Source organism: Moschus berezovskii, chromosome 18, assembly GCF_049115385.1.
Source record: "Moschus berezovskii isolate FMDL1 chromosome 18, NW_MosBer_1.0, whole genome shotgun sequence".
Lineage (NCBI taxonomy): Eukaryota > Metazoa > Chordata > Mammalia > Artiodactyla > Moschidae > Moschus > Moschus berezovskii.
The window spans coordinates 18,474,095-18,500,193 of record NC_142477.1 but is presented as its reverse complement, the minus strand read 5'-3'; the positions used below and the strand labels follow the sequence as shown (position 1 = coordinate 18,500,193).

At 50.0% G+C, this 26,099-nt stretch overlaps 1 protein-coding gene across 4 annotated transcripts in view; it reads right to left on the bottom strand.

Moving 5' to 3' along the window:
* Positions 1 to 26,099, bottom strand: part of TRIO (trio Rho guanine nucleotide exchange factor) — a 362,249-nt gene that overhangs the window by 63,923 nt on the left and 272,227 nt on the right. For all 4 annotated transcript variants that reach the window (XM_055422254.2, XM_055422251.2, XM_055422253.2 and 1 more), the window contains exon 34: positions 20,565 to 20,808. In XM_055422254.2, coding sequence (XP_055278229.2) covers positions 20,565 to 20,808 — 244 coding nt within the window. The remainder of the gene's footprint in view (positions 1 to 20,564; positions 20,809 to 26,099) is intronic.

Genomic DNA, 26,099 nt, shown 5'->3' with positions numbered 1-26,099 from the left:
CGGAAGTGTGAGCTCACAGTGTTTACTACGTAATGTGGCAGTTTGTAAAAAAAAAAAAAAAAAAAGTGGTAAAGACACATTATATCAACTAAAGGTACCTAACACATGGTCTCCATGTGGAAGGGGTGATCATCTAACCCCTGTGTGCGTCTCCTGCGTGTGTGCAAAGTTGTGTCCGACTCTCTGTGACCCTATGAACTATGGAGCCGCCAGTCTCCTCTGTCCATGGGGTTCTCCAGGCAAGAATACTGGAGTGGCTGCCATGCCCTCCTCCAGGGGGTCTTCCTGACCCAGGGATCGAACCCATGCCTCTCATGTCTCCTGCATTCGCAGGTGGGTTCTTTACCTCTAGTGCCACCTGGTAAGCCCTGGACGGACAGACATGCAACCAACAGAAGGGCTGCTGTGAGTGAGTGGAAGGGATGGGAGAGGAGCTGAGGAAATGCAAGGAAGTCCAAACAACCGGCAAACGCTTCCTGGAAGTAAGGTCTGCCTCTAAGGCTTGTTTCTGCCTTGGAGTTGTGCTGGGGACTCTGCTCAAAGAGCCTGAAACACATCAAGGTGAGAAAGACCCACGCGTGAGCTTGACTGGCCTGGGAGGCAAAGCCTGTAGAAGCTGCATCCCTGAGGGTGGGGGGAACACGTGGCGGGGACAGACGCTGGTGACTTCAGGGAACTGGAGAGGCTGTGAGAAAAGGCGGCAGGCAGCGTGCCGGGACCAGAAATGAAGGCACTGGGCCGCTCCAGGATGGACGGAGTGAGGCTAACGCTCCCGGCACAGAAAGAGTCTGTCTGCAGAGTGAGACCCGTATCAGGTAGGAGACGAGGTCAGGAAACCGTGACCACAGTGTGGGAGCCGGGAGAGAAAGGAACAGCTGAGCTCAGGGCAGGACAGATGGAGGTGAGCTTTGCAAGAGAAGGCAGACAGACATGAAACTACCTCAATGCAGTGGGTTAAAGAACATTTTAGGCACTTGGCCAAATAGGAGATATACAATGTAGAAGTCAAAGAGTGGGATTGATGAAGGAAAACAAGAAATTCTAGGGATCTTGCCGGGGGGGTGGGGTGGAGGATGTTTTTGATTTTCTCATTTGATGGCTGGACATAAAATTAAGTGTCACCAGAGAAACAGAAGGCAAGCTGCCGAAGATGGTGCTTCTGAACGCGCTACCCAGCGCTTCTCTGTGAGGACCAACAGCAAGGGGTGCTGGGAAGAAGAAAAATCGGGCCGTGTCTGCATGTAAGGAAAATGGGCACTGAGGCTTAGAACCGCGGTTGTCTCACAGCCACCCCCAAATAAGTAATTAGGATCAGTGAGGATCAGGCGTGTCATCTAAATGCAAGGGAAACGCTGCAGCAAGTAAACTAGCTGCGCCATGGACAAAACAGAACCACACTGAGCGGGGGGGAGGAGGAGAGCTCGCCAGGTGACTCTGAGAAACAGCATTTTGATTACACACTGTAAAACCTAAGGCAGAAAGAATCGTAAGTTTGTGTCACGGGTTGGCAAGTGAGAAAAGGTGAGTCGAGTCCTGCAAAGCCAAGTCATTTCAGGTAAAGAAAATATTTAATTTCCAAAGAGAGGAAAAAATAAATTAAAAAAGGGCTCCTGGAACAGGACTGAAGAAGTAAGTAAATATAAGTCTGATAATAAGATGCAGGTGTCTTACTGTCAGGGAAACAGGTTCCAAGTAGGGAAAGGGAAGGAAGGGCAGAGTGAATGCTGTGTTGTTGGACAGGGGTCAGAGGTTTCAGTGTGATAGGAACATACGTTTGTTATGTCTACATGAATACACACACACACAGAGATAACATGAGTACAGACATTTGTGCACACGTGGGTAGGTGCACATACATGTCTGCTGAGAAGACCTAACAGAAAGAGTTGGTCCAGAACTGTGGCAAAGTCAACACCAGGTGAGCTGGGAGCATCCTGCATTGTCAGAAAGCAAGCAAGCCCTCCAAAAACGAGGTGGGTGTGTCCTGAGTACACAGAAGCCAACCCGAAGGCGCTCCTAATGGCCAAAGCTAGAACAATCTGAGCAACAAAATTAGGGCAGTACTGGATAATGACTCACAGAATAAAACAAATACCCATGACTCCGTATGATATAAACAGTTGAATAAATAAATGAGGCAGAGGGACCACTCCTCTTGACAAGATGCTAATGAACAAATTTTACAGGAATGAGGAAAACAGAAAATCGCCAGTAGGCAAACTCCACAGTACGAATTACTGTTGCAGGCGAGACCCACTGATGGATGCTGAAAGGAGTGGGTAAAGGCAAGAGGAGAAACAGAATATTTTCACAGTTTCAAAGATTCTCCCACAAGGTATTTATTAATTTCAATGAGAAAAACTATACCTTCGTAGTGGAGGGAAACCTGCAGAGGCGGTTGTAGCCAGGTGGTCCAGGCCACCACCACTGGCGACGAGACGTCGGGATCCTCCCGCAGCCCCAAATGACACCCAGTGTGGCGCAGCGTCATTTCTGTGGTGTTCTGGGCAAAACCCCGTCAACTCCATTTAATCATGAGAAAGCATCAGGTGAACTCTAACTAGGGGACATCTTACAAAATAAAAGACGACTAATAAGGACTGATGCTGAACTCCAGTACTTCGGCTACCTGATGTGAAGAGTTGAGTCACTGGAAAAGACCCTGAAGCTGGGAAAGACTCAAGGTGGGAGGACAGGGGATGACAGGGGACAAGATGGTTGGGTGGCATCACCGACTAGATGCACATGAGTTTGAGCAGGCTCCGGGAGTTAGTGAAGGACAGGGGGGCCTGGCGTGCTGCCGTCCATGGGGTCGCAAAGAGTCAGACATGACTGAGTGACCGAATAATAACAATACCTCAAAAGTGTCCAATTCCTGAAAAACCAAGGCAGGTAGAGGAACCACCAGAGACTGGAGAAAACTAAAAATACAGCTTGTGTTCTGGATTGGACCCCGAGCCGAAAAAGGACATGAAGGCAAAACCCAAAATCAGGCCTGTGGCTGGCTAACAGTGCTGCCTCAGGCTGGTTTCCTGGTTTTGGTCACTGGACCAGGGTCAGGTGACATGTCACACCGTGGAGCTAGGTAGAAGGATACAGGACTTCTCAGTGCTATTTCTGCAACTCTTCCTCAAGTCTAAAATAATCGCAAAATTAGAAGATTTAAAAAATAAAAAAATTGAATGCTACATTAAATAAATGTCAATAGCTAAAGAAGTTGAGAATGTGAAAATGTTGCTGGAGAAATAGGTTAAAATCATAGAATTTTGTGGGCAAAAATTATTAGGCAAATTAATGACCAATGAATAAAGAAATCTTGATTTATTTTAAAAGATCTGAAGAAATATGAAATCATCTTTGGCATGACTGTAGGCAAAATTATATAAGCCAATCTCATTCTCATGAAAATAAAGGTACGTTTATTTAAATTGGTTGACAAGAAATTCTTTTGGTCAAAAATCAACGACCCATCCTACCTCAACCACTTTTCATGTAAGCTTTCCTTATGATAATTATTCCTTGAATATTTAAAATGAGAAATTCAATATTCAAGTGCCTATTATTAATCTGTCCAGAAAAAATAAGACAAGGTCATTTTTGCCAAAGGAGGTCTTGAAAAAGAAAAAAATTACCCAAACACCCCACACCAGGAAAAAAATAAAAAAGATCCATATACAAAGGGTGCTTTATTTATTAAATCAGAACTAAAAACGGACTTAAATTGACATCAAACTCAGATGAGCCAAAGGACCTAAAGTCTATTAAGACTACAGCACTTTCTGAAGAAACAAACACCAGTAACTGGGCAGTTAACGGAGGGTTAAAAAAAGGCTCCTTGAAAGCCGAAGACAGTTCATAAAACAGCAGCAGCGGACGCTTTTGAGATGGAAACGCAAATGACACAATTGTGAGGGATATTATTGAAACTTTCTTAAAATTAACAGTGCTTTCTTGAGACATAAAACACCAACGCCCCTTGACAGGCTTTCAGGAGCCTATGTTCCATCCAGTCCTGGAACCTCACCCACTAGGAGAAGCAGGCAGCGCCTCTGCACACCCCACCGCCTCCTGGGGGGCCGGGGGTTCCAGGCTGCTTCCCGCCCTGCCTCCGGCCCTGGGCTCCCCCCTCCCCGGGGTTTCCTCTCTGCGCAGAGAGTCCGTGGCGCTGGTCGCCCCTGCACAGCTGCACCGCCGCGGTCCAGTTTCCCAGGTTCCAAGCACAAAGATGCTCCTGTTCAGAGAATGTTTTGTCCGGTCTCCTACCCCGCAGATAACACCTCCCGCTCTGGAGGGAGCGGACGGGAGGACGGACCCTGCCTCTGAGGGCCCCATTCAGCACTGCATTTCCTGCCCTTTCTAGCGCAGTCGGCGACCCACAAAAGCACCTTTATTGGAGGCATTGGGGCTTTTCATCTGGGTGCCAAAAATTCGATAGGCTCCTTTTCATGGCTTCACTTACTATCTTTTCACAGATGATGTGAGTTTTTCTCTTTTACTCCAACAAAACCAACATTCAAGGACTGCTTTTTCCCACTTTAACTCACGATGTGACCTTCTCTGTTTGTACCAGCATGTGGATTAAGTGCAGAAAGGCCATATGAGATGGTAACCCCACAAGAGTGTTCCCGAAAACACTAACAGAAACAACAGTGTTCAAAAAAAAAACCAGAGCAATGTCGCCAGCTCCTGACAGCCAGTATGCACCTTTTTCGTCCCAATTCTGCAGAAAAACTCCCCAGGAAGGTAGTGGAGTATAGAAGTCCTGACAGGAAGCTCTTCCAATAAAGGCAAAGTGGCAGATTTTGATTTTTTTCTTTTAGGTGGGGAGGGAGCAGTAAACTCTTACTCTTGGATGCAGATTGATTTTTCAAAAAAATCATTTTTACTTTTGTGATTGGTTCTTCTTTTCACTGGCTGACATCCGCCATTGAGGTTGAGGTTCTGTGCTTGATGCAGGGAGGTGGGAGAGGAGTGAAGGGGCATCAGGAGGAGAAAGAAGGACAGGTTTCCATCAGGGTGGCTTCTCCGGGCAGTGGAAAAGCAATTGGAATTACTGTCTGATGACTGAAATCAGAAAAGTTGAAAATGGGTCCCTCTCAGAGAAACACACCGCTGGTGGCAGTGGTGGTGTACGTGTGTGCGGGGCGTGTCTCAGGAACGTGTGCAGCCCCAGGGAGGCAAAAGGTCTTGCATGTGGTGGGCAAGGGAGACTGGCTTCTAGAATCGGCTCTTCCACAAATGATGGCTGGCCCTGGGCAGCTGAGTTTGCTTACAGAGGCTACAGCTTCCCCACTGGACCACGGGCTCCTTCCAGCTTGTATGGAGAGCAAGGCGCACAGTGGTTAGGAACTTGAGCCCTGAAGGCGGACCACTGCTTTTCAAATCCCATTTTCTACCGTCTACTAAGCTGGGCCAAGTTACTCTCTCTCTGTGCCCATCTTCCGGTCATCACACCGGGATGACAGCAGCATACACTGCCATCAGAGTATCCTGAGGATTAAATGCAGAGAAAAGCAGCACAGTGCCTGGCACAGGGCACGCCCTCACATATCCCGTCACTGCTGCTACCTTCTGAGGCTCCACCCGCACCCCTGCTGGACGCTGACTGCTGTTGTTCAGTTGCTCAGTCGTGCCCGACTCCACGATCCCATGGACTGCAGCACACCAGACTTCCCTGTTCTACACCATCTCCTGGAGTTTGTTCAAACTCATGCCCATTGAGTCGGTGATGCCATCCAACCATCTCATCCTCTGTCGTCCCCTTCTCCTCCTGCCATCGATCTTTCCCAGCATCAGGGTCTTTTCCACAGTGAGGCTGACTCAAACTCCCCCTCAAACTCCTGAGTTCAAGTCCTAACTCCCAGGACCTCAGAATGTGACCAGATTTGGAGACAGCGTCTTTACAAAAGTGACCAGGTTAAAACAAAGCTGTAAGGGTGGGTCTAAGTCTAGTATGACTGAGGTCCTTATTAGAACAGGAAATCTAGACAGAGAGACACCAGGGTGCACACAGAGGGAGGGTCATGCGAGGACAAGCAAGCAGGTGGCCGTCTGCTCGCCCAGGAGAGAGGCCCTCGGAGAAGAGCAAGCCTGCCCACACCTTCATTTGGACCTAGAGCTTCCAGGACTATGAAGAAATCAGCGTCTGCTGTCTAAGCCATGCAGTCTATGGTTTGTGTGAGGGCGGCCTGAGATGACTGAGGCAGTCTCTGCCCCATCGGATAATCATCTGGGACTCATTATTTTTGAGATCAAAGGAAGCTAATCTATCTCAAAAACAGAGCATAAATATTCTTTCCTGCTAGTAAATTCAAAGTTCTACAGACTCAGGAGAAGGGGTTGGGCAGGGAAAGGATCCACCTGAACTCAAGTCTTCAAGACAACGGAGATTAGCACGGATCCCAGAGCTGCCCGGCGAGTGAGCCCGTTTACTGCATATCACACGTCTGAAAAGGCCCTTCAGAGACAAAGACGCCAGGTCCGCTGTCCTGAGCCTGGTCAAAAGAGTTTTTAGAAAATGATGACGCCCTTGAAAAATGGGCTTCTTGGGTGGCTCCGAAGGTAAAGAAACTGTCTGCAATGCAGGAGACCCAGGTTCGATCCCTGGGTCAGGAAGGTCCCCTGGAGAAGGGAATGGCGACCCACTCCAGCATTCTTGCCTGGAGGATCCCATGGACACAGGAGTCTGGCAGGCTATAGTCCCTGGGGTCACAGAGAGTCAGACACGACTGAGCCACTAACACTCTGACTGGTCAGCCTCGTGGAATGGCCAAGCTGTCCAAATACTCCAGCCCCCACTGGTCAGAGACCACACCACAATGCACTTCAAAGGCCGCAGCACCAAAGCAAGTCAGGAGATGCCAGGGCAGCCCCGCTTGTCCAGAGGGCACCGGGAAGGGGGTCAGGACCCTTCTTCCAGACAGAGCTGGCTGTGAGGGGTGGAGTTCAAAGGTCAGCCTCTTGAACTCTATGGCTGACCTCCGGCCTCCCACACTCCTCTTGCTCCTCCAAAATCCTTTCAGCATGTCAGTAAAGAAGGAAGAAGTTACACTGGGCAGGGTTTAAAAAATAGTATTTTTCAGGGACTTCCCTGGCAGTCCAATAGCTAAGATTCTGTGCTCCTAATGCAGGTGGCCTGGGTTCAATCCCTGGTCGGGGAACTAGAGCCCACAAACCACAGTAACATCCACTGCAGCCAAATAAATAAACCAATCAGTGAATAAATATTTTTTAAAATAGTATTTTTCAAATTTTGTTATGAAATGCTTGTGATTAGAAACTGAATCCCTCAGGAAGTACAGAGATTGTATGGAGACTTCAAGCCCCTTAGGGGAACCACAGAGAACACTGTCTCCCGAACGCGCTTCTCACGGGTGACGGTGTGGTGTGGTCTGGCATGGACGGGCGGCACAAGAGTCAGAAACAGCTACTTTTAGACGCACACTATGCAAGGTCACTCACTCTTTGGAAACTATCACTGTTCTGCCGTTAGTGTCAAACTCCTCATTTGCACACCTCTGACTGAATCTGCACAAAATGCAGACCCTGGTGAGGCAGTATTTCTGTCAATATTTCACTGCACACTCCTGTGCAGAGCCCTGTGGGAAAGAAAACCTCCACCGAAGTCTCACCTCATGGGAGTCACATGGAAACGTCCCACGTCATTTACAACTTTCAAGTCATTTACCACTTTCAGGAGGGCCCTTACTCAAAGGGGGTGGCCTTTTGTTTCTAACTGGGTGAGATAAAATTGTGGAGCTGGAGAAGACTCTTGAGAGTCCCTTGGACTGCAAGGAGATCCAACCAGTCCAACCTAAAGGGAATCAGTCCTGAATATTCATTGGAAGGACTGATGCTGAAGCTGAAGCTCTGATACTCTGGCCACCTGATGCGAAGAACCGACTCATTGGGAAAGACCCTGATGCTGGGAAAGACTGAAGGCAGGAGGAGAAGGGGATGACAGAGGATGAGATGGTTGGATGGCATCCCAACTCAACAGACATGAGTTTGAGCAAATTCTGGGAGATAGGGAAGGACAGGGAAGCCTGGCATGCTGCAGTCCATGGAGTCGCAAAGAGTCGGACACGACTTAGGGACAGAAAGCAAGATAAAATTAGAACTCAGTGTGTTCGGGACAGTGCAAATGTCACGACTCTGACCAAGATTTAAAAAATACATAAAAAAAATGTCATTAAATAGCCTGTTTACTGTGATATTTTTCAGATCTGATTATTTTTAATTATTTAAAAAATATTATTCATTTGGCTGTGTTGGGTCTTATCAACAGTTGTTGCCACAACTGTGTGGGATCTAGGAGGGATCAAACCCAGGCCCACTTCACTGAGAGCAGAGTCTGAGCCACTAGGCCGCCTGGGAAGCCCCTGATCTCATTAATTTATGATTCAGGTGATTCTGCCTCAAAAGTTTGTTTCCCATGAATGCATTTTACCATTGAACCCAACAATCCCACTTGTAGAATTTCGTCATAGACAGGCCTGCTTATGAATGAGAAGACATCTACACACAGTGACCCTCTGTGACCCTGTTTATAACAGCAGCAGCCCAGGGTGCTCAGCCTTGCGCGAGTTACTAAGCTAAACCATGTGCACACAGGAAGTTCTCCCATCCATGGAAAAGGATGAGGCAGACGCCGCTTTATGTACTAAAGTCACTCCCAAAAGGTATGGCTGAGTGACAAAGTCGGGGCAAAATCCGCTCCCTTTTAGGTAGGAAAATGGAAGCAGGAGTGAACAGTGAAAACAGGCTTGCATGTGCTTCACACAGCACCAGATGCGTAAACGAGCAACGAACACAAATGCTGATCCATGTGTGGCTGATGGGCTGTGGGAACCAGACTTCTCAACTTACAGTGTTTCAGTTTTATTTTCGAACCATGTGAAACATCTAAAAATAAGTTTTAATATTTGATATTTCTTCCCTTATTTAGAAACAAAGTTCTGAGTGTGGGGGTTGCTGAAATGGTATGCAGAAGTTTTGTCCCAATGTACATTTTTCTGGACACAGGTACTGCTGCTTCTATCAGATCAGCTCAGGACCTGCTGCAACAGACACTGCCTGGGGCTTTGCAGGCACGTCCCGCTCTCCATGCCATCTGCAGCTCAACTATCAGGTTGCTGTTGCTCTTGTTCAGTTGTTAAGTTGTGTCTTTGTGACCCCACGGACTGCAGCATGCCAGGCTTCCCTGTCCATCACCATCTCCCGGAGCATGGTCAAACTCATGTCCATTGAGTCAGTGATGCCATCCAACCGTCTCATCCTCTGTCGTCCCCTTCTCCTCCTGCCTTCAATCTTTCCCAGCATCTGGGTCTTTTCCAATGAGCCGGCTCTTTGCACCAGGTGGCCAAAGTACTGGAGCTTCAGCTTCAACATCAGTCCCTCCTATGGATATTTAAGGATGATTTCCTTTCGACTGACTGATTTGCTCTCCTTGCTGTCTGAGAGGCTCTCAAGAGTCTTCTCCAGCGCCATAATTCGAAAGCATCAGTTCTTTGACGCTCAGTCTTCATGGTCCAGCCCTCGCCTCCATACCTGACTACTGGAGGGACCATAACTTTATAGACGGACCTTTGTTGGCAAAGTGATGTCTCTGCGTTTCAGTCTCAGCTTCTTTTGGTCACAGATTTTAGCTCTACCCTGTCTATCAGGAGCTACAGTCAAATCTTTCAAAACTCTGTTAATGTTTCAGCTTTAGGCACACAAAATAACCACAAAACCATCTCACGCTTCTCAGAACAGAGAAAGAAACACAGGGGCCAAAGCCAAACGGACTTCAGTCTTCCCAGCACACACTCCTCCACTGGTGTGCACGTGCTGGTTTATCAGGTGTCCTCAGAGCCACGACCTAGCAAATACTATCAGGAAACAAGTGCCAACTAACTCTGGCTGAAACATACATGTACATCCCCCTCCATGGACAGTGTTTATTCACCTTCAAAATATTTAATGAAAACCAGTGCACCAAACACATCATCTCCCTGTAACCTTTCATAGCTTCAGAAGATGCGAATTAGAGCGAACACATTTAAAAGAGAAACCCCAGCCTGTCTGATGGATGGCAAAGTCTGACATGTGCGTATGTCATAAGGGAGGCAGTTAAAACAGAGTCCGCAGAGAGGCAGGAAGCAGTCACTCTGCCTGGCCCTGAGTCATCCTGAGCAAGACACACAATTTTCCCTGGTGATCTCTTCTCCCTGACTACGCCTCCTGCCCTAAACACCATGTCATGGTCCTCTGTGGGAGACAGCTTGCTGATTCATTGTTTATGACTTCGCTATATATATAATTTTGTGATCATCTATTATAGATGGTGTCAATACCTTCTGAGGTCTTTTTCCTGTTTTAATAAACACCTTAATGTGAAGATGGAGTATGAAAATACCTCCAACATGAAGCATTCAACACAGTCACGGCCACTTGTGTGGCTCCGTAATTACACGCTGCACAGAAAACGCGCCTTAATCACAGGTCTCGGGCCGATCCCCTCGCCCTGGACCCACCCTGGGGCTCAGAGGAGGGACTAAGTCTTTGTTCTTGGGGCAACTCTCTGTTCCTCAGTTTTTCTTCCCACAGGGATTGATATTATAGCAGCTGTTCAAACAGACCCAAAAGTGCTCTTTTCCAAACTAATTTAAAAAAAATCATATAGGTGCTCCATTATATATATTTTTAAAGGATGTGTGGGCAGATACAGGTTTGAATGGCTATGCATTGGTGTGCCTGGGGGGCTATGTTTTCTGATTTACAGGGACAATCTGGCACTAAGCAAATGCCTAAATACAGCAGAACCACAATAGAGTCAACTAAAATTTTTAAAAATCACTAAAGCCTTTTTGGGGCTTCTTGGGTGGCACCAGGGGTAAAGAACCCACCTGCTAATGCAGGAAACAAAATGAGATAAGGGTTCAATCCCTGAGTCAGGAAGATTCCCTCAAGGAGGGAATGGCTACCCACTCTAGTATTCCTGCTTGGAGAAGCCCACGGACTGAGGAGCCTCGCGGGCTATATATAGCATCTCAAAGAGGCACAGGACTGACGTAACTCACTGGGAAAGCCTTTTTAATGTCGTCTTACACTTTTCTAAATGGCGCAGGTCATCTAAAAGTCACAAGCAGTCATATGTGGTGGACTAGATTCATCCTTGAGGCAGCAGGTTTCACGATGTAGGGAAGATGATATTTGGGATGAACAAAAGGAAGCCCAGCTGTCTCAAAATCCTTGGGGAAACGTAAGAGGCCTGGGTCCCAGAGGTCCATCTTTTCTTGCGTACATTTCTGGTGAAGGCAGAGAAGCAAAGGACGAGGCCTTGGCCCTATGAGCAGAGTTCAGGCTTCCTCTCAGGAGGGGGTGTCTCTCGGCCAGGTGGGCTGTCCTGGGAACTGGGAAGGTGGTCTGGGTCAGGGTGAGGAACCTTCAGTTCAGTTCACTCAGTCATGTCCGACTCTTTGTGACCCCATGGACTGCAGCATGCCAGGCCTCCCTGTCCATCACCAACTTCCAGAGCTTACTCAAACTCATGTCCATCGAGTCGGTGATGCCATCTGACCATCTCATCCTCTGTCGTCCCCTTCTCCTCCCGCCTTCAATCTTCCCCAGCATCAGGGTCTTTTCCAATGAGTCAGTTCTTCACATCAGGTGGATAAAGTATTGGAGTTTCAGCTTCAGCATCAGTCCTTACAACGAATATTCACGACTGAACCTTAGCAACTGCTTATATTCTGAGCAGGGGAACCACTTTATATATATACCTTCTGAGCCGGGGCCCGCCAGACCCAGATGATGGGCACCAGGCGAGGCTTCTGAGTCCTCCCCTTCCGCCACCTGCAAAGCTGCGCCGAGTCCTGTCACTTGGTCTCACCTGTACGGCATGGGGCCGAGGGGCATGGGAATGGTGGGTGCCACCAGCAAGCGGGCGGAGCCACAACCTCCCAGGGCCCAGATGTGGACAGGGAGCTGAAGGAAGGGGCCAGGTCGGGAGACGAGCCCTGGACGGAGGTGGTGGGGCCTCAGACACTCTGCAACTGGGGCCTTAAGGGAAACGTGTCCCAATTTCATCCTCGCGTAGTGGCTGCGTCAGCGGTCACCCTGAGACTCAGAGGTGGGACTTACAGACTCCAGACCCGGGGTCGGGGCACTTCATCACTCATTCACCCATCATTGGTCATCTAAGAAACTGCACGTGAGTCTGAGTATAACCCCTGGTCTCAATGGTATGTCCCTTTCTCAAAGCTTTGAGTAGTGGCCCTGTGGGTTTATCTGAGGAAGGTTCTGTATCTTGAAAGTGAAAAAACACAGGACAGAACTGGACAAAGTGGATCACGACGAATGGTTCTCACCTGGCAGTGAACAAACCTGCTGAGGCCACACCGCCACAAGTTACAGGCCTCCGTGTAAAGGCCCCGTGACCTGCATTCAGGGTCCCTGATCCCTGCCGCTCATCAAGCCCGCTGTCTCCAGCTCGTGCTGCCTGTACTTTCCCCGTCACGTCTGTAAGTTCAGCACTATTACCGCACCCGTTGTTCCTATCAGCACCTCCCCAGGTTCTTTCGGTGAGTTCCCACGCGGTTCCCTGTGTGTCCTCAGTGGCCCCTGGAGTTCATCTCATGCAGACTTTCTCAGGTTACCCTAACCTTAGCCTTTACGTTGAAATACTTGTTAATGGCACCCTCACCTCCACAGACTCACTGCATACATTTTTCTTCCTGATGCGTTTTACATTTGGTGAGAAGGGACAAGAATGTCAGGTAGGGGTGAGGGACTGAGAACCAACCCCTGCTTCCCGTTACTTGCGGACCCCACCAGGGGAGAAAGAGGGTACGTGTACACCCAGCGTGAGTACACGTGCACGCGAGTGTAACGGGCAAGGCCTTGTGGGACGCGTTAGGAAACTGCGATTTAATCCCGTGACCAACAAGTCGTGGAAGAAATTTAAGCAGGAGCCCGGTATGACCAGGTTTGTGTTTCAGCTGCAATAAGAGGGTGAGAGGTGAGGCTGGGGGACCTAGTGGGGAGGAGACCAGGTGGTGATGGGAGAAAGAGAACAGGCCTGAAAGGTACTATCCGCTGAGGTTGTTCAGTCTCTCAGTCGTGTCTGACTCTTTGTGACCCCGCTGACTGCAGCACGCCAGGCTTCCCTGTCCATCACCAACTCCTGGACTTTGCTCAAACCCATGTCCATCGAGTGGGTGATGGCATCCAACTATCTCATCTGCGGTTATCCCCTTCTCCTCCTGCCCTCAATCTTTCCCAGCACCAGGATCTTTTCCAATGAGCTGGCACTTTGCATCAGGTGGCCAGAGTACTGGAGCTTCAGTTTCAGCATCAGTCCTTCCAATGAATATTTAGGGCTGATTTCCTTTAGGAGTGACTGGTTTGATCTCCTTGCAGTCCAAGGGACTCTCAAGAGTCTTCTCCAGCACCACAGGTACTATTCAGATAAAAGTAACAAAATGTGGAGGCTTCCCTAGTGGCTCAGTGGTAGAGAATCTGCCTGCCGATGCAGGAGATGTGAGCTCAATCCCTGGGTTGGGAAGATCCCCTGCAGACAGGAAATGGCAACCCAGTCCAGTATTCTTGCCTGGGAAATTCAATGGATAGAGAAGCCTGGTGGGCTACAGTCCACGGGGTTGCAAAGAGTCAGACATGACTTAGAGACTAAACAACAACAAAACATGGTGAGCATGCTCAAAAACCAAAAAACAGCACCATCATACGACCCAGCAATTCCACATCTAGGTGTACTTCCCAAAGCATCCAAAGACAGGGCAGCACTACTCACAAAGGCCCAAAGGTGGAAGCAACCCCGTGTCCATCCACAGATGAACGGACAGCAAGCCATCACCTATCCATATGGTGGAGTGCGAGTCAGCCTTAACATGGAATGACATTCTGACACAGGCTGCAATAGGGATGAACCCTGAAGACATTATGTTCAGTGGATCAAGCCAGTCACCAAAGATAAACACTGTACAATTCTACTCATGGTACTGAGAGTGGTTGATCTCCCACACGCAGAAGCAGAGTGGTGGGCACCAGGGCTGGGGTTGGGGGAGTTAATGTTCAGCGGGGAGGACGGTGAGAGCTGAGGGCAGACGGTGGGGATGGGGCATCATGAAGCGGATGTGCCTAACGCCACTGATGTGCACTTATCAGTGGTTCCGACGGGAAATTTCATGTTCTATGTGTATTATCACAGGGAGAAATCACGGGGGGCAGTGAAGAGAGCCTCAGGTGTGTGGGCCATTTGGGGGGCAGTAAGTGGGGCCGTGTCCACTTAACTTCTGGGAGGTGGTAGGAGAGGGAATCTGAATACTAGAGGCTTCGAGAAGTTGGGAGGACAGTCCAGTGAAGAGTCAAATACTTCGGGAGAAGGATGGGCAGGAAAACCCTGGGAGAGGGGCAAGGAGACAGCCCCAGGTGGAACCCAGAGGAAAATCCTACATTTCAGGCAGTTTCTCATGAACATCTCTCACTTTCCTAATTTTCATTTGGATTATAGAAAACACCCCATTTCACCAATAACAATCATTTATCACCGCATTTATAGAAGGCAATTCCTGGGTTTTCTCTTTTAGTGGGTTTGGATGGCACCCACTTATCTGCAGGTGATGTGGTCCGCCGGCAACCACGGAGGGCTACTTCAGGAAGTGTGGGCTGTGAGTCAAAGCCCTGGGTGTACAGGCCCAAGTGGTCGGTGGGCAAATCTTGTTTCTCATGTTTTTATTTCCTTGATTTTTAATGAAGAATTCAGAGCGAAAAGACCATGCTTTTAACATCTTCAAAATGAAATCAAAGTACTGACCTACACACTATCCCAGAGAGAAAAAACTTGAAAATAATTTTCAAAGAGGTTAAATAAGGCTAAGGTTCCTCAGTAGATCTTTTCTCCTAAATACATCAATGGACTAGCAAAAAGACCATCTGCCACCTCACTAGGGGTTAGCATAAGGAGAAGCGGGAGGTTTGGAATTGGCTTTTATTCAGAAAGGCCTCAAAATACACAGAACCTGAGAACATCAGAGGCGGGGAGGACCTCAGAGACCACCTGTTTGCACCCACCTCAGGCGCAGGGGTGCAATGTCACCAAAGACAGAGATGGAATCAGAGTTCAGGTCCTGGCACAAAGAAGACACCCTGCAAGTCCAACACGTTGTCTCTTCCAAAGACTCCAACCATGAACATCACTCCCACCCTGGAAGCTCTTGTCTTAAAGCCAAGGATTAGCCAAAGGTGGTGGCTTTAAGACAGTGGTCTCTCCCAAAGACTCCAACCATAAACATCACTCTCACCCTGGAAGCTCTTGTCTTAAAGCCAAGGATTAGCCAAAGGTAACTCAGTGGTGGCTGACAGCGACTTTCCAAATTCAACTCGAACTGGGCCAGGCTGGGCAGGGAAGACCTCAGCTGACAGGCCCACAACAGTCACATGAGCAGTCTTTCTGATGCAATGATCGGGTGTGAGCACAATGGAAGGACCCCCTTAAGACTCATAAGGGGCTCTGGTTTTATGCTGAACAAAAAGTGAATACAGTCAAAATTGCTGCCACGATGTGCTTTAGGCACACGCGTCCTGCAGGGAGCTTGGGATGGGACTCTGCCCAGTTACTGACTAAGACAATCCTCCTGAGCGTCGTCCATCCTGTCGTTACTGCTCCTGGGCACTGCCACCAGCCCAGGGCCCTGCCAAGCTGCGGGGATGCCCGCTGAGTTCTCACCCGAAGCCCAGAGCCAAGCTCTCACATACCCTCAGCGCTTGGTCTTGAAGGCAGAGCACAGCTGACCCACCCAGGCTCGGATTGTTGGGACTATAAACAGATTTCTGAGATTCCTGTTTACTTTTCGGGCCAAGACTAAGTAAATAAACAGAGAACAGTGACAGCTCTCTCTTGAGACAGCGGGACAGGAAAAAACCCCTCAGATTTTCTAAGAGTTTCTGAGATAATGCCTGGACCCTGTATCAGCAGTCAATCAACGATCACAAACAGGCTGGAAGGTGGCGGCCAGTGCGTCTCAACGTGGCCGGCTCAGTGGACTCGCTGGGAGCCTGGCCCGCAGAGATGCTGACGGGGCGGGAGACGGTGTGAACCACAGACCCGGGGGCTGGAGGAGCACAGGGACTCGCTGAGGCCTTGCTCTGCTCAGAATGGCTGTTGTCGGGGCGCCACCCATGCCTGAGAGGCTATGACGGGGGGTGGTGGCCGGGGCAAGATGAGAAAGAGAGTCCAAGGCCGCCTGTGGGCAAACGCTGCTCCACGGCAGTTCGCCCGTACAGGCCCTTCCCATGAAAACTGTGCACACTGGAGTCTAGCTGCAGACACACAAAAGTATCTCCTTGAAGAACAAATTGTACAACTATTCTTATTGTTCATTTAGATCAGTTAATTCTATCCTCCCCCACACCACCCAGGGCACACACACTGTGTACAAGGGGCCTGTGAGTCATGTGCTAGTTGCTCAGTCGTTTCTGACTCTTTGTGACCCCACGGACCATACAGTCCAGGGAATTCTCCAGGCCAGAATACTGGAGAGGGTAGCTGTTCCCTTCTCCAGGGGATCTTCCCAACCCAGGGATCGAACCCAGGTCTCCCGCATTGCAGGAGGATTCTTTACCAGCTGATCCACCAGGGAAGCCCTAAGTTACCAGGGATTCTCATCGTCCAGCACATTCCAACTCCAGCTCTGCTGAAAAGCATCATGGCCCTGGCAGTGCTCAGTGAGTACTGGGACTTTTGGGCTGACCTGAGTATTTATACTCACAGCGACACTGCAATCCTTAAAAACCATACACAAACAAACAGAGAGACATTTAATCTCCACAGGCATGTTTTTCACACTGGAAATTTAAGGTGTCTGGATTGGGGACTTGTGAAAAACACTGAGGCACGAAGGCTGTGAGATTTTGGAACTAGAGATTAGCAAATGTGCTTGTCCCTTCCACCTGGAAGGTCAGAACAGCAAGAATCACAGACATTGAAGAAACTGTTTTTGGAGGCCAAGAGTGAGTGACTATACTGTTGTTGTCGCTCAGTCATGCCCTGCTCTGCAAACTCATGGACGGCAGCACGCCAGGCCTCCCTGCCCTTCATCACCTCTCGGAGCTCGCTCAGACTCATGTCCATAGAGTCAGTGATGCCATCCTGCCGTCTCACCTTTCTGTCACCCCACTTCTTCCTGCCCTCCATCTTTCCCAGCATCAGGGTCTTTTCCAATGAGTCGGCTTTTCGCATCAGGTGGCCAAAATAGAGCTTCAGTTTCAGCTTCAGTCCTTCCAATGAGTATTCAGGGTTGATCTCCTTTAGGATTGACTGGTTGGATCTCCTTGCAATCCAAGGGACTCTCAAGAGTCTTCTCCAGCACCACAATCAGAAAGCATCAATTTTTTGGTGCTCAGCCTCCTCTATGGTCCAACTCTCACACCTGTACATGACTACAGGAAAGACCACAGCCCATCTGTGTGATCTCGCCAAGAGGAGATCCGGAGAGTGCTGGACATCCTGCTGTGCGGGAGGAGGGGCCATACTCAACTCCACCCTGCGGAGGCGTGGGGGTCACTCAAGCCCAGCCGGCTCTCAGAATGAGAAGGGCTCAGAAGGAGATGCTGACACCTGTGAGCACCCCCAGCCCAGCACACAGAGTGAGAAGGGCGGCTGTGGGCCTCCCAAGGGGGCAGCGGCCTCTTGCCCTGCAGTCCCTGCAGGCTCTTTTGTATTCTCGGCCCTTGTTGCCCCAGCTACTTGCCAAAGACTCTTCTCCTAGATGGAGACCCTGGTCACTGCCTGATTTCCTGGACCTAAATGTGGACAGGAGGCTCTGGCAGAGGCTTGTCAAAGAGCCTAAAGCAGGTTCTTCCTTCCCCATCAGCTGCCCAAGTCCTAACATTGTACGGGAACAGACAACCTCAAGTTTCCCTACACGACAAGAAAAATAAAAAATCAAGACATAAGGAAGAAATGGATCAGGTTCTGAGCTCTGATCTGCTAAATGACCATTAGTTCACAACTGGTTTTATTCAACAAAGAAACACGTTCTTAGTAAAGCAGAGGCTTTGTGAAAAGCAAGAGTCATGTCTCAGGGGATGGGAAGACACAGAGTATCAGAGAAAAGGCTCAGGGGACAGAATAGAGTTAAACCAGAAAACCAGGACAAACCCAACCTCCACAGGAGGTTTTCAGGACAAAGTCAAGTGTGATAAATACATGGTTCTTTCTGCCCTGCTAGCCTGCAATTGCGAACACTGGGAAGTAAAGAACACGCCACAGGAAAGGTACATGCGAAAATAAGTCTTTCAGAGCCAATGTTATTTGTAGCTTCATTTCACCAGGGTTCCTCTGCACATAATAGATACACTTGGAAAAATAGTTGGACTTTATTTTCAGCTCAGACTCAAGGACTTTAAACACATCACATAACCCCGGAAACACTAATGGGCCCAGCATAGGCCACTGCCTGAACTCAGAGCTCAGGGACCACAGCAGGGCAGGCCCAATGGCGCCCGAACCAGGTAACACGGCAGGGCAGGCCCAATACTGCCCGAACTCAGTAACACAGCAGGGCAGGTTCAATGCCGCCCGAACCTGGTAACACAGCAGGGCAGGCCCAATATTGCCCGAACCTGGTAACACAGCAGGGCAGGTCCAATACTGCCCAAACCCAGTAACACAGCAGGGCAGGCCCAATGGCGCCCGAACCAGGTAACACAGCAGGGCAGGCCCAATGGGGCCCAAACCCAGTAACACAGCAGGGCGGGCCCAATATTGCCCGAACCCGGTAACACAGCAGGGCAGGTCCAATACTGCCCAAACCCAGTAACACAGCAGCGCAGGCCCAATGGTGCCTGAAAATGGTAACACAGCAGGGCAGGCCCAATGCCGCCCGAACCTGGCATCACTGGGCCCAACACCGCCTGAACCCGGAACCACAGCAGGGCAGGCCCAACACTGCCTCATAGGCAGCTTGGCTTGAAATGAAAGCAGACACCTCGGCTTTGGGCCAAATCTGAGAATCCTTTGCCTTTCTCTTCAGATTCTGGGAGACATCACAGCCTGATTCTTCCAGCTGGGTACTGAGGTGACGATAAAGTCACATTTAGGCCCCGAGGGATCCGAGCACGTTGGGGCTCACTCCTGAGGCGAGCCGGTAAGGAGCTGTTTCCTTTGCAGCCCCACTTAGTCACCGCCATGACCAACCCTCAGGAGCCGGAGGACGGTCTCCAGGCCGCGTCAGGGTGAAGGGAGAGTGGGCACAGCGGACAAATGGAGGGAGCAGCTGTGACATCCCAATGCTAACAGGAAAGAACTGGAATACGCAGAGTACCGTGATGTGCTCTCAGGAAGGGTGAACAAACTGCAGAACCCCAAATCTGTACTGCAGAAAACGAAGACTGATATAAAGTGGTTCACAGCACAGAAACTACCCATGCTGGATTTTCCTAGAAACTGAAGACCAGTGTTTCTGAAAAGCTCTTCAGCTCCTATCAGCTCCTCACTAAGATGAGAGATTAAGCAACTCTATCGAGCAGACATAGTGCATGCTGCATATTAAGATTCTCTAGCAGTCATCATTTACTGTAAAAAGAAACAGGTGGAATTAATTTTAATAGTTTATTTTCTTTATTCATTCAATAAAATATATTGCCATATCAGCATGTAATGACTATAAAATAATTGTACATTCTTTTTTCATTTTAAGTCTTGCAGTCCAGTGTGCATTCTGCACCTGCAGATCAGCTCAATTCAGTCAGGCCCCATTTCAAGTCACATCAGTCCAGCAGTGACCACACTGAATGTTTAGATAAACAGACTTGCTAGGGGCCATTACTGACCTGTCCTGACACATGTGGAAAAGCAGCCTTGTGACAGCTGCCTGTGTCTAAACAAAGTCCGCAAGCAATGTCAAATGCTGTTTTGTTCAAATACCCTATTTCAGTGGAAAAACACTTCTTTCAAAAACCATCTCTCTTGTCAGAGCTTCAGACCCTGACACTGAGGCCTACCCAACTCAGCTTGCCTCCCTCTGGGGGTCCAGCTGTGTTCCCTCTCCTGGCAGGGAACTTGGTGGGGTGTCTCAGATGCCCCGAGACTTAACTAGGCTATAAAGACGGCACGATTGTGCTTCCAAGGCCTGCACATTCAACTGTCTAGTATTTAACACAAACAAAATAATCCACAATGTGAAAACCTGATTAGGGAGACGCTGAACGTGGTGCCTCCCACCTCTTTTCAACATCACCTGGAGGAGAACACTGCCTTTCTGTCTGCTCTGTTTAGGAATGACACTGGCTTCCAAGAGAATGGCTCCCTTCCCCCCTTCTCTAACCTGGGATCTTACAACACGGTCTGGGGAACTGAGGTGACCGATGCACTGTTATTTCTGAGTGACAGGTGACATCTGCAGCCCCTGATGGATTAAAAAGGCCCAGGGACGCAGTGATGAAGGGTCAGGGTGCCAGTGACCAGCAGGGTTTGCACCTCTTACGGGGCTGCAGGAAGTGCAGACGCAAGCCCCGCTGTCATTTCCGTGAGGATGTCACAGTCGCCCATGAACGCCTACCTTTGTGGTTGAAGATGCCCTCCATCTCCATGCTGCTCCTGGAGTGGGCAATGCACAGGGAACCGCAGGGGACCAGGCCCTCGGCCGCGGGCGACCGGTCAGTGGTCCGCACCAGGCACCAGTCGGGCTTGTCATGGGGCCGCTCCAAGACTTCCACGGTCTGGCCACGGCGGATGGTGAGCTCGGTGCTGTTGCAGGCTGTGAAGTCGTGGATCACCACGGTCAGCTCGCAGCCGCCGGACAGCTGGGGAGGAGAGGGCACAGGTTAGCCAGCGCACTGTCGCCACGGGCCTGCAGCAGGTGAGGCTGGCGCCCACTCCCAGCTGTGTCAGGGTGCAGGACGCCAGCTGAGTGGGGGCCCTCAAGTTTCCCGTCCCTGAATTTACCTCTTTTCCAAATCAAGGGAATAGTGTTTTTTTAACTTTTTCATATTCTAACATATTTTCCAGTGTGTTACACTGTCAGAACCTGAAGATTTTTTATACGAGTGTCCAAATATTTGCCTGAGACATATCCCCCTCCTCAAAGAACACCAAAGACTGGTGAATCTTGAACAACGTGGGGGTTAGGGGTACCAACCCCCCGCACAGTCAAAAAAATTTGTGCATAACTTTTGACTACCACCAAACTAGAGGCCCACTGTCGACCAGAAGCCTTACCAATAATGAGAATAACTGACTAACACATATTTTGCATGTCAGGTGCATTATGTACTGTATTCAGACAATAAAGCTAATAAAAAAGAAACCATTATTAAGAAAATCATGAGGAAGAGAAAATACATTTATAGCATGTATATGTATTTATTGGAAAAATAACGCACCTATTATAAATGGACCCACACAGTTCAAACCTCTGTTTGTTTACAGGCCAACTTCCTCACTTTTAAATTTAGGGTAAAGGGGTTTCCAGGTGGCTCTAGTGGTAAAGAACCCACCTGCCAATACAGGAGACATAAGAGACACAGGTTGGATCCCTGGGTCAGGAAGATCCCCTGGAGGAGGGCACAGCAACCCACTCCAGTACTCTTGCCTGGAGAATTCCCATGGACAGAGGAGCCTGGCGGGCTAGAGTTCATGGAGTCGCAGAGTCGGACACGACTGAAGTGACTAAGCACACGACACAGCACAAACGAGTACAAACTCTGCTCACAGGCTCGCAGGCTTTTTTGGGGGGTTGATATGAGATATGGTGATAAACAAGATGGAGTCCACCCCGGCCTGGCGAGCGTGGAGTGGCCTAGAGATGGCAGGCTCCTGGGCGCCTGTGCCGCCTGGACTGGGAGGTCCCTGCAGAGCAGCGAGCCCGGGACCCCTCCACACGTCTCTCTCCAAAACCCTCAGAGCCCTCCCCAGCACCCATGGGCACCTTCCTGACCCTCTGCCCCCGCCCTACCCCACACCCCAACACGCCCCTCCACACGCTGCGTGGCTTGTGGCTTGAAAGCCCTTTCCCTTCTTCCTTCTCCTCTCCTCTCAGCTCACTCCTGCTTTCTGGCCTCTTAAGTCTTAGGCCCCCTGAAGCCCACCCAAACTCCACGATCTCTGCTCGGGAAACAGGTCGCAGGGCCTCTCGTGACCACATGCTGGCTACCTGTCCCAGACTGCACACTCCCTGGGGACAGCTCACCTGTATGCTCACCACCGCTCCTCCTACGTTAAGAGTCTCGTGACCAGTGCCCTGCCTTTGGGCGGTCCCCTCTGGCCCTCCAGTCCGGCCGCCCCAGGCTCAGGCTCCCCTGTGTGCCCCCCATCCCTGCGTGGGGACCACACCACACCCTCCATGCTGCGTCCCCGTCCCTCCAGAGCAGTGAGTCTGGGACACGACTCGTCCCGGGCTGCCTTTCGGGTACCACAGTCAGTCGCGCGCCCTCGCCCTCCAAACACTGTCAGACTCTGGGGTGTCTGTCTGACTGCTCCCTCCCTCTGCATACCCACACGGCTCACTTCACTTGGATTTCTGCAGTGGTTTCCTGAGGAGCCCCCCTGATCCAGGCTTTCCTTGCAAAGTACCTGAACACTGCTGCCAGATGCTCCGATACGCCATCCTCCTCGTCAAGAGTCTTAGATACACATTCCTGAGCAGAAGACTCAAAGCCCTGGCACAGGGTCCCAGCCCACTCCCCAGGCAGGCTCCGTGGCTCCTCGCGTGCCTAACAGCCTGAGCGGCCATGTCCCCCTTCGGAGGCAGGTCTCGCTGCCCTGTGTCCACAGTCCCTTCTACTTCGAGCCCTACCTGCCCAGTTTGTCCCTGTCGAGTCCCTCTGAGAAGTCGCTCCTCAGATGTGTCTACCATCCTTAGCAACTTTCTCCTCAAACAAATTATGCCTCAATCCTGACATGAGCCGTGTCTTGGGTTGTATGTGTGTGTCTGCCCTTGGCACCAGGAGGCAGGTCTGTGTCGCTCTCCTGTGAGCATCCCACTCCCTGTGTGTGAGTGACTGCCCTCGGCACCAGGAGGCAGGTCTGTGTTGTTCTCCCTGTGCGTGAGGGCATGCCCTGGCCTGTCCGAGGCACCGCCAAGGGCCAGCGCACGGCTTCTAAGGGCAAGTTGCCGAAGGGCAGGCTCCTCCTGGAGCACCCTTGGGCCGGGCTCTGCATCCAGCAAGCGCTCACACACTTGCTGGAGTGAAAACGGTAAAACAGGTTTGCTCTATAAAGGAAGCCACTGTTTGCAAAGCAAAACAAAACACTGGCTTTTCCTCCGTGGCTTCGGGAAGGAAGTCAGCCTGTGCTCAGTGTGTGATGTGTGCCTGGTTTTCTGTCTCCCTTTAGGCATCGGCACACGAGAAAAAGAAGACAGGCGGGCGGGGGCTGCGGCGGGTGGAAAGACATGTCCCCTCCGGCCCCTGGCAGAGAGCTGGGAGCCGAGCCCCCGCCCGGGCTCGCAACCCTGCAGAGACCGCGGCCGCCTGCTGGCTCTGCCGTGCTCTGTGCTCCCCGCTGCCCTCCTGCTCTAACCAAGACTTTCTTTCCAGAGCAAGTTTAGATGGAATAAGAAACATATGTCCACTAGACAACCCTGGAAAGCAAAACAAAACAAAACTCGTCCAAAATAAAGCTTAAATGTCGACGAAAGGAACTCTCTTTGCTAGGCCGCAAAGGACCATTTCCACCAGTGACTGACCCCCCCCCCCTTCTAAATTTTACAAACTTTTCTCTGGAAAAACCATGCTGACTCTCTCCTGCTTCCCTGCGAATGATTGAAGGGGCTCAGCCTGCAGAAGAATTTCCCTCGTAAAAAAAAAAACACAAAAAACCCCATGCTATGGAAGCGGTTAATCCCTGTAACGAAAAGGAGGAATGTTTCCCATCCCAGGGAAACGTGACCCGTGGACAAGCGGTGGTGCAGAGCCCAGCTCGCTGGGCACCCCCCGGGCCCACACTTCCTATGGCCCTTTCCCTTGGCCGAGCTCTGCTGGGACGGCCGCCGGTCCTGCCGCAAGCGTGGTCCTGGTGAGTCATCACCCCGGCCTCGCCCTGGGAAGCTCAACTTCAGACACTGTCCCCTCATCACCAGCCTGGGCTGGCCTCCTTCTCCATTGCAGGGGATTTCTCAGACTGCTCGGGGTTCATGTTGTGGGGGCAGGGTGAGAAGAGAGGACGGGGCGGCCCAGAGGGATGAAGCTGGACGCTCTTTCTGGCTCCGAGTTCCAGCCCCTCGTGCAGTAATCAAAACTATTGGAAACATCTGTGCCCTTGACAGGGCCTGAGAAATGAAAATCAAGCCTGTTCTGACAAAGAACTGCATACTGAGTCAAAATTCTTTTTCAAAGGCTTTAGGGAACTTAGTAACAAAATCTAGTATCAGAAGAATATTTTCAAACAGTGCTAGAATTATCGTTAAAAAAAAAAAAATCATATCTTCTCAGCACTGCCCCTAAGAATAAGTTGAGTTTTCCCATAAGAATTGCCTGCATGAATTTATAAGAGGAGGAGTAAATGGACATTTTCTAGTCCAGAGAAGAGACAACCCGTGTATTTCCGTCTCAGTCTTCACGTTTGAATGTTTTAAACTCATTCCAAAGCTCGTCTTTAAAACCAGCTTGTTAATTTAAAAAAACAAAACAAAGAAAAACTTTTTTTTGTATGAAAGACTTTAACTATTTTGAAGTATCAGTGCAAGTCATTACAGCCTTTCAAGTAGAATTAAACTCCTAGTAAGAAAAAGCTGAGGCTATATATTATACATAATTATATATATATTTTTCATGATTCAGTTCAGTTCAGTCGCTCAGTCGTGTCCGACTCTCTGCGACCCCATGAATCCCAGCACGCCAGGCCTCCCTGCCCATCACCAGCTCCCGGAGTTCACTCAGACTCACGTCCATCGAGTCGGCGATGCCCTCCAGCCATCCCGTCCTCTGTCGTCCCCGTCTCCTCCTTTTACAGGTCTTTATTTATGTGATATTTCTACCCCTAATGACATAATTTCATCACTATGTTGAAGGAGTTACCATTCCATTTATCTAGTTTAGAAATTCACTTTTCCTTTTCAACCACATTTTGTGAAAGTTTTCACATCTATTTTATGGACTTGTATCATGGGTTCCTTACCACACGCAGCTTAGGATTGTAATTTATGAAAATCTCAATCCCCATGGCATACAGTAACTCTTGTGACATTCTCATCAGAAGATATTTTCCCCAATTTCTGTTTTTCACCTTAAAAAAAATTACACATGGTGATTAAAAAGCATGGGAGTAAAATGGTCTTAATTGGAGCAAGGGCCCACGGATACTTTATAATGAGATGCCTCCTCCAAGAGCACCTGTGTCCCTCTGAAAGGGCGGCCAGGGGAACTCCAAGGACCCAGATGCATGCACAGTTAGCAGAATCAAACCAGAATCCCTTTGCCTGAGTTCTCTCAATGACCAAAAATGAATAAGCGGCTGCTGTTTCACCCAAAAGGAAGAAACACTCGTCGCGTCCCAGGGATCGAACCCAGGACTCTTGCACTGCAGGTGGATTCTTTACCTTCTGTGCTGCAGGCATGCGAACCTTCCACAACCACCACACAGAACAGAATTGACTTTTTATGTTTTCTGGAGAAACCATGTTTTATTATTTTCCTTCGCCTGAACCCAGGCAAGGACAGTAACTGAAGCGGAGCTGTGGCTGCGGGCTTCTCGCCCGCCTGTTGGGCTCCAGCAGCCCCTCCCTAGAGCTCTGCAATGAGGCGTGTTTGTACTCCAAGAACGCACAGCTTGGGAGAGACAACAGCCAACACCTGGCTCGAATGACCAGCTCCCAGGTGGGCTGTGGGCTAGGCTCCGCCAGAGGAAGAGGGGCTCTTGATGGCTCACACGAGGATGGTGTAGCCCTCGCTGCAAGTGAACCTGCTTCCAGAACCTCACACTGGCTGCAGGTGGGTGTCGGACCAACTTCCTGAGAGCACTTCAGAAGGAGGAGGGACGCGGGCTAATAAAAGTCACCTCCCCTCCAGGGCAGAGTGTACAACCAGCAAAGTCACATCCTCCAGCCCAGGACAACGCGGGTGCTTAGAAACCGCACCAAGGGTCTTGTGGTTCTGCG